Below are 12609 nucleotides of genomic sequence, written 5' to 3' on the forward strand. Positions count from 1 at the left end.
TCATCAGTTCCTACTGTTCTTTGATCATGGTCTGTGGTCCCTGACTTACTTAACTTCCTCTCAAGTGCCTGACTCAGTCTCACAGGGAACCAGGGTCAGTTTCTGCAAGAGTTCACACAAATCCATCACCATTACTGAAAAGGTCACTCAAAGGTCAGGATCTGTGGAGCAGGGTTACTGGTATCGTCTTTAACCATGAAGGACAGTTTACTCTGACACTAAAGTTCATCTGTCAGATAAATCCATTCCTCTCGCAGGCAAGTGGGTCTCTTTGGAGTACTTCTATTTTACAGTTGCTCAGTTCTTATAGGTAACCCCTCCTTTGCTCAAGGGCAAGTCAGAAAGGCTTGGAGGGGCCCACTGTATTACAAAGCACCTGGGAATGCCCTGGAAATCATTCAGGAAGCAGTGGTTCAGAAACATCTAGTGAAGATTGCCCTGGGAACCTCTTGCTTGTGAGGAGGGAGGGTACTTTGCCTGAGCCGCTCTGGCCGTGGTGCTCAGGGATGGCACCCTTTGTCCATAGGCTGATAAAGGAGTGGCCCTTCCCTTCACACAAGACCCTGCAACTTCCAGCCTCACATTTAAGCTTGGAGTCCTGAGAGACAAACATATATCCCCAGGAGAGGAACTTTCTCCCTCTGTGCCTTGAAAGCATGCAGGCTGAGACACTGAGAGATGCCTATAAAGCAGTAAAACATAATCTCCTGAGTGTGGATTCCTCCTGACAGCAGCCTTACAGTTTTAGCTCTGGTTCAATAATATACCCTCAATTCTTCATCTTATCATATTCCATTTTTAAAAACAAAAAGCAGATTTTCATATTTCGTTCACAAAAACCTTGCTAACATACTTGTTGTTAATTGGAATACATTTTGTTGGCAGTGTACAACATGCAGCAAATAAGCTCCCTGAATGAAGCAAATAAGCTCCTTGAATCTGCCATGCATCCAATGGAGAAAAGTACTAAAACTATGTTTCCTAGAGCAGGAAAGAAAGGCATACATTTCTGTTACTGTAAAAAAGGGAGAAGTAATGAAATTTACGTACCAGCTTTTCAAAATTGACAAGATTATCCAAAAAAGTTTTATTTCCTTCATGAATAAATGTTACATCTGAAAATTAAAAACAAAAAGATGTATGTATCATTAGGAATGGATCATGAGTCAGGGCTGAAGAGGTCTAGGTACAATGCAACTTATTCATTTTTCCTAAACATTATGGATCATTCCATGCACTTGGAGAGGCAATTTGAAATTGGATTTATGTGTTATTTGATGTAAAAGTGCATAATTTATGTGTGTGTGTATATGTGTGTGTGTAAAAACAGTGTGACCTTACTGAAAGTATATATTTTGCACTCATAATGAAATGTTTGACTTCAATCTGCTTAATATAAACTAAAGCTAGTCTATAACTTAATTATTCCATTATGTGTTTAAGTCAGAAGACTGAGCAGAAAAGGACTGAATACCCAGAAACAACAGGATTTTAGTAAGTACGTGTTTGCTTTTTACAAATCCCTGGCAAAGTGTATGGGACCTGCTTTACTTAAAACAACTAGTTAAGATATAGATTTAGACGTTTAAATTTAAATTTTTGGTTCCCAAAGTTGATGTCTGATTGTGTACCAGGAATAAGTGAGGAAAGAGGCAGGCTTGAAAAAGTCAAGATGTCTGGCCCCATTCGACTAGTAGAAAGCAAGCATCACTGATGAAAATAAAAGGAGGAAAGTACAATGAAAGTGCATTTTCAGAGGAAGATAAAGTTAAATTTGGTTTGAGGCTCACTGCATTTAAATGAGTGAAGATATTCATTAAATATCTCCTGCTGGCTGCAGTAAACAAAAGAGTGCCTCCTCAAGACATATAGATTTGGAAATTAGTTACATTAAATAAAGGTAGCAACTGAAGCTCTGAGAGTGGATGACTTAGCCATAATCAGATCAGAGGGTGGATGACTGAGCATCAGGGAATCCTCGCAGACAAGTATCACAAAAAGAAATATACTATAATTTAAAGCATGTGCAAATAATCATGTTATATTACAGATATGGAGAACCAACCAAATAAAAACAGCCTTCAAAAATCTTGTAAAAATAACCTGATAGAAAAGAGGGGAAAAGAATGTCTTAAAAACTCCTATAAATAGAAAAAGAATGTATTTGCTTTTAATCAAGACTTTTATTCTGCTGGTCCCTATGGGGTAATTATGAGATAGGTGCTCCTAAAACCTGCCACCAAAACTCTGGGCCACAAAGCTTTTACTGTCACCAGGAGGTGACAATAGTTACACAGTTACAGCACACACTGATGCAACCCTTTCCTCAAGGCGTTATACACAGCTTCCGATGTGGACTGAAATGTTTTCATAACCTTCTTTTCCTTTCCTTTCTTTTTTTTTTTTTGCTTGTAAACTGATGTCCTAGTAGGAAAACGATTCACAACTAATTACACAGTCTCCTGACAAACTCTCTGGTTATTTTATTATCTTTTGAAATTTTGCTTTCAGAAAATAATTACAAGCTTTCATTCCGTGACACGGTATTTAGAAAAGAGAAGTCAACACAGGTTTTACCTTTTCTGTGTAGCAAATGCAAACCTGTGCACACTCTGTCTACATTAAACACCACCTGAAGGTCTGGCCTCTACTAACTCTCCAAGAATTCCAGATTCCAAACAGCTTCTCAGAGTGGCTTAGTCCATTTCCCCTGCATTACAGGTTTATCCCTCACCTGCCCCTCACCCCTCTTCCTAGGGATGATGAGGAGGGCAGTGGCAATAATGACATCTTACATTTATTAACAGTGTCAGACATGGCTCTAAAGAGCTTTAGCTGCATTAGCTCATAAGGTAAATTCTAGGAGGTAAGCCTGTGAAGAAACTAAGGCCCCAAGGACGTCTATGGCTAACCCATGCTCACAGCTATATGTGTCAGAGCCAGGATTCAAACAAAGGGAGGCTGGCTCCCCCTCACCACTGCGCCTCTCCAGGCACCTCAAGTGGAAAGGACTTGGCTTTTCTTGCTATCAGGTGCAGTCAACCTGCTCAATTTATAACACATGAGCTGCCCCTGCAACACTGAAAGTGCTTCCCTCCTCACTCCCTTCAGGCAGTCCCTCCTGCCGGCAATCTCTCCTCTTCCTAGGTAGTCCCTCTCACTCTTAGCTCTCAGTAGAGTGTGTGGCGGCTCTATTGAGGGGCCAGGGCCTGTCAGGCTGGTACTGTCTGAGCATAAGGCAGGGAAGGTGTCAAGGGTGCTGGCCAGGTGAGAGGGGAGACAGGCTGGAAGGTGCTGCAGCCCGGGAGAAAGGGAAGAGTTCAACTGGCTACAGGTTTCGATGCAGTTGAATGGCAGGTGCATGACACGGAAGGTATGAGAGAGAAACAAATGAGAGGTTGGGCTAAAAAAACGAAGATGTCAGAATTTAAGTCATGGGACAAGAAGCAGTTTTGGGGTATGAGAAATGAGCAACTGCCAGGCCTCTTTCACCTGGAGATACCTGAACACACCCCAAACATCTCCTGAAATAGAACTGCTCAATGAAATGACTTTGAAGAGATGGCAAGTGGAAGAGGAGGAAGAAACATCCAAGAGTCCCAACATTCCTTCCCTTCAGAGACCCGCACAAATCTGCAACAATAAACTCCACTCTAAGACACATATATGAAACCCACCACAGGAACCCCAGTTTATCCTCAAACAACTAGGTGATTCACTCCATCTCCAAAAATAGCACATGATCTACGACTCCTTAGATCCTTAGCTCAGCTGGGTCTTCTCCCCAGCACTTAGTGTTTCCCATTCGTCCCTTTCTGACCAAGATTCCACACCACAGTAAGGGGAAAGTACATCAAAAGGCAAGAAATTCAAATAAGAAAGAGGAAGATTGAGGGCTGGAAGGATCCTCAGGTAATCCACTTAATCCCAATAATCTGCAGGCTTATTGGGAACTGACTTTCAAAAAATGCAATATGGGGGGCCTAATCCTTCTTAAACACCAAGGAGTTCAATTTGGTCCCACTTTTCTAATTAAAAGCTACTCAAAGTAGGAGGCACAAGAGACGGGGAGACAAAGAGCTTTCATTAAAAACTAAGTTGGTTGTTCTAAAATAGTTCATTGAAACTTTAAATTATGTGATTAAAAAAGCCTAAGAATTAATGTTGTATATTTTTGCCAAAATGTCTCATCTTAGGCTTAATATACATGTTTTATATTTTCATCACATTTTCCTTGGAAATTATTTCAGACAAAAACAGTAACTTTAAGTACAATGAAGTACTAATACTATATGATTTTATAATGACAAAAAATTAAGACAAAGGAAAACTAAGTGCTTATTTAAATTCAAGGAAGCTTCTAATAAGAAAATAACAAATGTTTATTTCTTATTCTTTTGAAAAGAGTAAATGTGTTTCCAGTAGAAAAAGGGAAATTTGTCTTGCTGCCAACAGAGGTCTCGATAAACTCAGCAGAGCAGAAAATTGCATCCGAGCTAAAATGTAAGTGTGAGACACTTGACTGCATTAAATATTTTGGGGGGAAACCACTAATGTATGGCAGAAGGCTCTGTTCATATCTAATTAAGTTAAAGAAATATTGTCGACTAATTTCTCATTACCTTAAAAGTATGTGTTTTTTCAAAATTTTTTCTTCCTACAATCAATTCCTTTCCTACATCAGTCCTACTTTCTATTGTCTTTATTTGTGTCTAAATGATCCCAAGTGTTACTTCCCACCTGCCACCTCCCACCCTCTAATTGAAGATATTTTATACCACAAATAAAAAGCAAAGACCTTCTCTTAAACGCAAATAAATATGAAGAGTCAAATAAACTTTTAAATTATTATTTGGGCACCGCAGTGTCTCTTTATTTCATGCATTTGTATTTAACAGAATATTTTCGGCTTGGATGACGCATCTGTGCATATCTATCTCCATTGTCCTAATATTATATTCTTGTTTCACAGAGATTCTTGCTTCATATTTGATGAAGGAAGACTCAGCGAGTAGCTGCACGATGTACAGCAACTCACAATAATTTTCCAAGCTCTGGCTGTTCTTGAGAGAAGCTGAAGAGGAAATGCCAGCTTTATTGGGTAGACGAGGGGCGTGGTGGCAATGGGAGGAAGTGGGGAATGAGGATGGCCAGGCCAACCAGCAATCCAGTTCCCACACAGCTCATTTCTAGAATCACGTGTATGGGTCCAGCCACTGGAGCCTGGCTCAGCAGAAATTACAAGCCTCTGAAGAGAAGAGGCTGGATGAAAGAGTATTCCTACTAAACCTCTTGAAGGAATCAAAATATGGCCAAGGATAATGCCCAAACCCCCTTTCCCTGGAAACATACAGGTAAAGATTTACATTGAATGTCAGCGGTATACACCAGATTAAAAAGAATTTCCTTTTATTAATCCCCTCGGTTTGAAAGAGAGATCACTGAAATCTCATCAATAAATTTAACTAACATGTTTCATGATGAATTATTTGGTGCTTAGTGGGGAGTGGTCAGTGGAGTAACCTGCAGCTATCAAATACTTTCCCAACTCAATTCCACTCCTGAAGAAAGGAAGTACACGTCTCCATCAACACTTTTCAAAAGCTATATTACTTGTATTGACCAAAGGTACTTCTCATACAACAGCAAATTGTGGGCTGCGTCTCTTAAGTTTAGGTTGCAAAAATAGAACATGATTGATCACCATTTGGGTTCTTTATGCCAGCCTTATTCTTGGTTGAATTCGGTGGATTGTTGGCTCAAAGAAAGTAATACAGGGCTTAGAAGTAGAGTAAAAGAAAAACACAAATGTTTCCAGTGCCAAGTTTTGTGAGTCAAGTGAAAATGCTTTGGTGTCTGCTCAAACACAATTACGTATTCTAGGTATCTCAAAAATAATCGGCTATTTGAAAAACAATCACAAGGAAACAGAATTAGGTCTGAATGTCAAAATAACTGTAAAGAGACAAAATGAGAGTCCCTTTTTTGCCCTCAATAGTCAGAGTAATAAATTTCTGAAAGATGAAATTACATGGCATAAAAGATAGAAAATCATTACCTTTAAGCAATAAGGGCATGAAAGGGATTTTTGGTGGCTTCATCTTTTTGAATGCATCTCTGTAGGCTTTGTGATTTAGGGAAGGATCCTGCCGAACCAAGCAGATTACAAAGAGAAAGAAAAATCAATGTGCTATAGAAACAATTCTAAATCCACCTTTGCTACACAATTTGAACATAACTTAGATATAGAGAGATTCCTCCTAAGAACAAAGTAGATAAAGGTTTCCTAGGAGAATAAACTCACTAAATTAGGGCAGGAAATCTAGGCAATGAATGAAATTCAAGTTATTGGTTTACAATAAAGGGAAATGACCACAAATGAGAGACATCTTTTGATTGTCCTATTATTTTCCTCAAAGAGGTCCTTTAAGTACAGTTTCCTCTGCATAATTTATATCATGAATTAACCCAAAGTCTCTTGTTAGATACACCACCAAGAAAATCTGTCCTTGTAACGCACAGAAAATGCAGAGAAAACAAGAGGATACTGTTTTTTTGTATTCTAAAAAGAAACTATAATTTTTAAAAATCTCAATCTAAGAAATTGTAAAAAGGAGAAAAGGGAAAAAGAAAATGCATGAGACACTAATTGCATGCTAAATTTATACTGATTAATTTTGCAGGCTTTGAAATGGACTATACTTAAAAGCCTGCCTTCTGAAAAAATCACACTAAATGGATTATTTTCACTACGTTTTTAGAAGGAGAGGAAGAAGCATTAACTGTCAACTTGCTTCCCTCCATAAGAAGCAAAGCTACAGTTTCATATACAAGTAAAGTAGTCTAGGCTACCTGACACGGTAGAGTACAAATACCAACCACTATAATGTAGAAAGAAACTAGACCCTAGCAATTATTTTGAAGAATAAGTCCCCTTTGGCTCAACTACTTACTGTTAAACTTTCAAGTTCAGAGAAAAGTTTCTTAAACTTCCCAGGGATTTTCTAAAAAACAAACACAAACAAAAAACAGAAGGTCACAGAAGTTGGTTATTGTCAGAGGCATCGAAGGAAGTTTTCATTACGTTGTTTATCTGTGTCACATTTCTGAACATAAATACCTCCATCATCTGTTCTATCCTGATTGCTTCTCATTATACAATTTTCATCATCCCTTTAATGTGATCTTCCTTAATGCTGCTTAAAACAGCTTAAAATAACAGCCACATGATTCAGGAATCTAGTTGGTTAGACATTCCACATACTGGTGGTCATTTAATAAAAACTTAGATTTCAGTTCCATACCCTACCTTTGACAAATGCTCTCATCTTCTTAATAGTCTTCCCGAGTGGGAAATAATTATGTTGGCTGATATTTTTAGCATAGATGATGAAATTTTATTTCACAGCATCGGGCTAAATAGTGAAGGGCCAGGAAGACCTTAAGTGACGAAGCCTGCACTTTAATGAGTGGAATCAATGAATTGAAGAGCTCAGCCATAACAGGTACCATGCAAAGTGACAGGGGATGGAAACATAGGCCATCCTCCCAAATAAAAATTCAGGCCTAAGGAAGAAGGGCCTGGAATGTTCCAGCCTGCTTTTAACATGGCTAAGTAAAAAATTGGGTGCCTTTCAATATTGACTTAGTAATCTTTTGTGGTAAACAGCACATATTTAAAGGCAGCCTGAGTTTGAACTCTGACTCTGCCCTTTCTAGCTATGTGGTTTGGTGTGTCAGCAAGCTCTCGGATCTGTTTCTTCAGCTGAGGATGTAGAGACCACTCATGAAAAGTACACGGTCCTTGGCTGGTACTTAACAAATGCCAGCTATTAACACTGACAACAAAGTATAAGAAGATATTTCTGGGATTTTTTGTTTCTAAAAGGAATCAAAACAATGAGGCAACTCCTACAATAATTAGACTTTTACATTATTTAGAGATAGATTTTTTTCAATGTGATAATTTTGAATCTGGACTCAGTTTATCACAGCAAACAGGTAGTTTAATCTGTTTGGAAACTACACACACACACACGCACGCACGCACACACACACCCCAACAAACAGAGGACAAATTAAATGAGAAGACACAAAATGGAGATATTTGCAACTGATTCCAATCTTTCTTCTAAGCTGCCTACCTTAGTCTGTGGGACATCCCTCACAAATGTCCCAATGGCACCTCAAATCCAACATGTCTGAAGTCGAACTAAGTGATCTACTCCAGAGATCAGCCATGGAACAAATCTAGCCATGAGCTACTTTTAGGAGGTCAAGTTTTATTGGATTGCTGCCACGCCCCTTCATTCAGGCACATACTACAGCTGCTCTTTCACTCCAATGGCAGAGTTGAGCAGCTGCAACAGAGACCATGTGGCCTGCACAACCTAAACATTTTTCCTCGCTGGCCCTTTACCAAAGCAGTTTGCTGACCTCTGATCTATTTCTTTTCCTGTATTATCTATTTGGGAAGTGTGATCACTTTCCATTCATCCAGTCACCAGACCTGGAGATCCTGTGGTCACCTCTGCCTGAGATGCCCATCCCCACACTCCAGTAACTTCCAGCTGGACCTCGAAGGCCCTGCAGCTTGAGGCTTCTCATTCGAGTTTTCTCAGCTACCCAGAGGCAGAATGAGTCCCTCCACTTGCTCTGCCCTGGTCCAAGACTTCTGTCATCACAGGCATGCTCAGTTCTCATGTAGCCATCTCCTGTCTGCTATGGCACTGATGCAGTGCTCTGCACGTAGCAGGCAGTCAATGCACAGATTAAACATAAGCTGGTTGAATCTAATTGAGTTATTTCTCCTCTCAATTTTTCCAAATCAGTTTCATTCAAGGTTTAATTCAAATTTGCTCCCCACTGACCCTTGCCAGCCATTTGTTTTCCTCCTACTCTAATGAATCGTGGCATCTGTCACCCATGTCTTTCATCTTGCTTTGTGTGTGAAGGTCTTGTTTGCTTAAGCAGAGCAGGCAGGGCTTTCATTTCTTTTCTTTTGGGCCCCTTTAAGGAGGACTGACTCTGACCCTTGGGTCAGCACAGTGCATTCCTTCAGGGTATGACCCCTGACTGAAAGAAAGCGAATCCACAGGTTGCCCAGAGACCTATTCCGAGAAAAAGATAGCTGGCCTATCAGCTTTTCTCTTGTAGGAGTTTGAGTTGGGAACCATGAAGAGAATGGCACAGTCAGTGATAGGAACTAAATCTGAGAGGACTGTGAGGGAGGCTGAGGAGACCACAGTGAGCCACACGCAGGCTAGAGGCAGAGGCATGATGCTTAAAGAGCAATGATGAGGGGAGAAATGGTACATAGGGAGGTACCCAGTCAGGAAGGAAAGGAGAGCGAAGGAAACAAAAGCCCAAGGAAGGACGGTGAGGGGACCATGAGTGAGGCAGAGTCCTGCGCCTGTGTCTGGCTAAGTTTGTGTCTGGCTAAGTTTAGGGGTATCCCCAGTTTCAGGTCTTCCCACATGAATGTCGCAGTCCACACGTCAGACCTTGTGCGAACTTGAGTGGGCCTCTGCATCTCAGAACCCAAACAGCCTTCGGCGTGCAGAGCCAGGATGTGGGAGGTCTGAAACTTTAGAACGTTTTGTGGATCCTCTTTAAGAAAAAGAATATAAAATTACTTTGCTTTCGCAAATTTTACAAAAATATACATCATCCATGTGAACACATTGCCAGGGGCCCTGCAAGTGAGAGGCCTTGAAGCTTAAACTCATTAGCATCACAGCAAACGCACTTCTGAGCACGCATCATCACGCAGGGAGACTGTGGGAACCAGCCTGGAACGAGAACTGCACTATCAGGCAGGACAGAGGGGAAGACTAATTCTAGCTGGGGAGCACGTTACCATTTTTATCTAGTTCAGACACATTATACAACCGTTTAAAGACCATTTGATCAAAAAGATCCCTCCCACCTTGACATATGACTTTCAAACATTTTTAGTTTAGTAGTACTTATCTCATTTAATCCATGTAAATTACTTTATTTCCATTTTATGTGCCCCTCACCATGGGACTCCAAGGCTCACCTCCCAGGTCTGTGACAGTCGACTGACAGAAGCAGTGTTGAGACCCATCACAATGGCAAAGAAAGAATTCAGGTTTCTCTGGGCTTTGCAGCTATAAAATAATAGAGAGTAGAGGACACTTTGAGGAAACATTCTTTCCCCAGATAATCACAAAAGATAAAGCTGAAAAGACTCTCCTAGGCCACAGAGCTCAGGAATTCTGCTCTACAGCCTACGTACCCCTTACTGCCCTTCAGCTGTCTCTAATGCCAAAGAAATGATTCCAAACGCCTCAGCTCACTCTTCCCTAAAGGGAAAGATCTGTGCTCTTGACACCCTCCTCATATTTCACAAGATTCCTCCTTTTTTACCTATGTTGTGTGCATTTACAATTTCAACTGAGCACTCTTTTAAATTCATGTTTCTTTGTATACGCCCCACTCTCCTTTTAACAGTTCACTAGTCCTGACTCCTTCATCAAAACACGTTTTTTCATTTTTTGACAGATACGCCCTTCTCACCTCACAGGTCTAAGCTCCCCCTCCCATTACATTTAGGCACATTTTCTTTGCTACCAACAAAATAGCTACTATAATATGTATATATTTTAAATATGGCATATATTAATGGGAATACTGTTCCACATTTCTCAGTTAAACAAGGAAATGAAATGCAAAATAAGATCATGTTGAGCTCCATTCACTTCTTGAGGCTATCCACTCTGCATAACATCAATCATGCCCAGAGACTTAACTGGTCAACATTCCACTAATTTCCAAAGCCAGCTAAGAGGGCTTGGAATGGCAGGGGGAGCTCGGGATTTCACGGCAGCCAGAATAGCTGTGAATTCCAGGCACTCCTTTATCTGGAGAGCATTAGAAAACAACCTCTCTGAGATAGGGCTTTAAAATAATAAAAAAAATTACCCTCCCTTGATCGTTTACTATGAAAAAACATGAAGTACTTAGCAGTAAGCAGAGTGTGTATCAGGGGCCTTGTGATGTTTGTTTAGCTTCCCTCAGATGCCATCCCTTCTGACCTCTCCACCAATGTCTCACATGGAATCTGGGAATAGTGTAGATCTTGCCTGCTTCTTCAGTTAAATATCATGTTATATTATATACTATGGATTATTTACTATCATTAACAGCTACGTAATATTTTATCAAAAGAGCATATTACATAATTTATTCCTCTATTGTGGACAATGATTTTCAATTTTCCCAGTTACACAGAATGCTGGAATAAACTTTTTACTGTATTTGTGATTTTTTTCCCATTACATTGGACTTCCAGTCATTCCATGATTGGTCAAAAGCTGTGAAGACGTTAAAGGTTCTCGACACATAATACAAACTGCTGTCTCCTAAAGCTATACTGATTCCCAGTTGCATACATAGTGTATGAGATTACCTAGTTCAGAATCAGGAGAATAAGCTGAGCTGTGGAGTAAGCAGGGAGACCCACAGCAGCTGTGCTCTGGCAGGCCCTGCCTACACTGGCATGCCCAGAGCCGGCCCCACAGGTTAGGTACTGCCTGAGTCCAGCTGCACATAGCTCCAAGCAAGGAAGGCTCAGGCCCTGGGGCATTCTAGAAGTTCCATCCCCAGAACAGTGGAACCTAGAAAGGCTGTGTTACCTCCACACCTCATGCCAAAGGTATCTGGGGTGGACACACATCTTGCAGGCACCTTGCTGCTGAGCCTCCACTGGGCATGGTCTGTCCCTCTCATGGTCCTCCTGTCCAGCTTTTGGCTCTGCCAGCAGTTCCTTGGTAATTGTGAGGCCCTGTACCTTCATCCAAGTGACCCCTTACGTGGTTTTTTGCCAACTTTCTCGTGGGTCGACCCCACTTGGTATATTCCATGAATAAACTCAAATAAGATACCTCCCAGTCTGTGACTGGGAAACCTACCTGCATTTGAGAATCACTGCTTTCACATGGTGACTCCCCTTCCTCCTGCTGTTCACTTGCCTCATTTTACTTTTTCTGACTCTTCACAACCCTGAACGTTCCCACCAGCTAGAACAGACTTGAGTTAGTGCCATCTCCTGAGTTGATGTTTTGAAATACCAGCCTCCTCTGCAGAGGCTCTTGTGGTCAGTAAGAACTGTTCCATCCCCCTGCTGGAAGCTCCAGTTGGAAGTCTCTCTTACCCCTGGGTCCCTTCACCTTAGGATATGATGAAGACCCCACTGCTTATGCAATCTCTGCTAGATAGTAGGTTCCTTAAGGCTAAAGTATACGTCTAATCATTTCTACATTCTGCCCATCACCCAGGTTCCTAGTACACAAGAAGCCTTTTAAACAGCATTTGCTGACATAGAAAACAAGAACTTCTGGGGAAATGATTTTATCATTATTCATTATAAAGATGTCTATTATTCTACTTTTCATTGAGCTTAACTTATCTATGTGAAGTCTTAGAATTCCTATCTTTTTATCTTTTAGCTCCTCATGAACAATTTTCCTGGTCCATATAGCTTTCTTTTTTAGTCATATTTTAAGGAAAAAAACCCATAACAACACACATATAACTAACATCTAAATCTGTTAAGAAAAAAAAGGAATTAATACAGACACACTT

The 12609-nt window shown here is 40.6% G+C and overlaps 1 protein-coding gene across 2 annotated transcripts in view; it reads right to left on the reverse strand.

Moving 5' to 3' along the window:
* The window catches only part of RAPGEF5 (Rap guanine nucleotide exchange factor 5), a 237584-nt gene that overhangs the window by 11681 nt on the left and 213294 nt on the right, over nucleotides 1-12609 (reverse strand). Inside the window, exons 21-24 of one of the 2 annotated variants that reach the window (XM_031013080.2) lie at nucleotides 10043-10133; nucleotides 6954-7004; nucleotides 6059-6146; nucleotides 1051-1115 (exon numbers count right to left, since the gene is read on the reverse strand). In XM_031013080.2, coding sequence (XP_030868940.1) covers nucleotides 1051-1115; nucleotides 6059-6146; nucleotides 6954-7004; nucleotides 10043-10133 — 295 coding nt within the window. Of the gene's footprint in view, nucleotides 1-1050; nucleotides 1116-4843; nucleotides 5075-6058; nucleotides 6147-6953; nucleotides 7005-10042; nucleotides 10134-12609 lie in introns of those variants that run through there. The other variant, XM_031013082.3, reaches the window with a different exon arrangement.

This window comes from Gorilla gorilla, chromosome 6 (assembly GCF_029281585.2).
Source record: "Gorilla gorilla gorilla isolate KB3781 chromosome 6, NHGRI_mGorGor1-v2.1_pri, whole genome shotgun sequence".
Taxonomy (NCBI): Eukaryota; Metazoa; Chordata; class Mammalia; order Primates; family Hominidae; genus Gorilla; species Gorilla gorilla.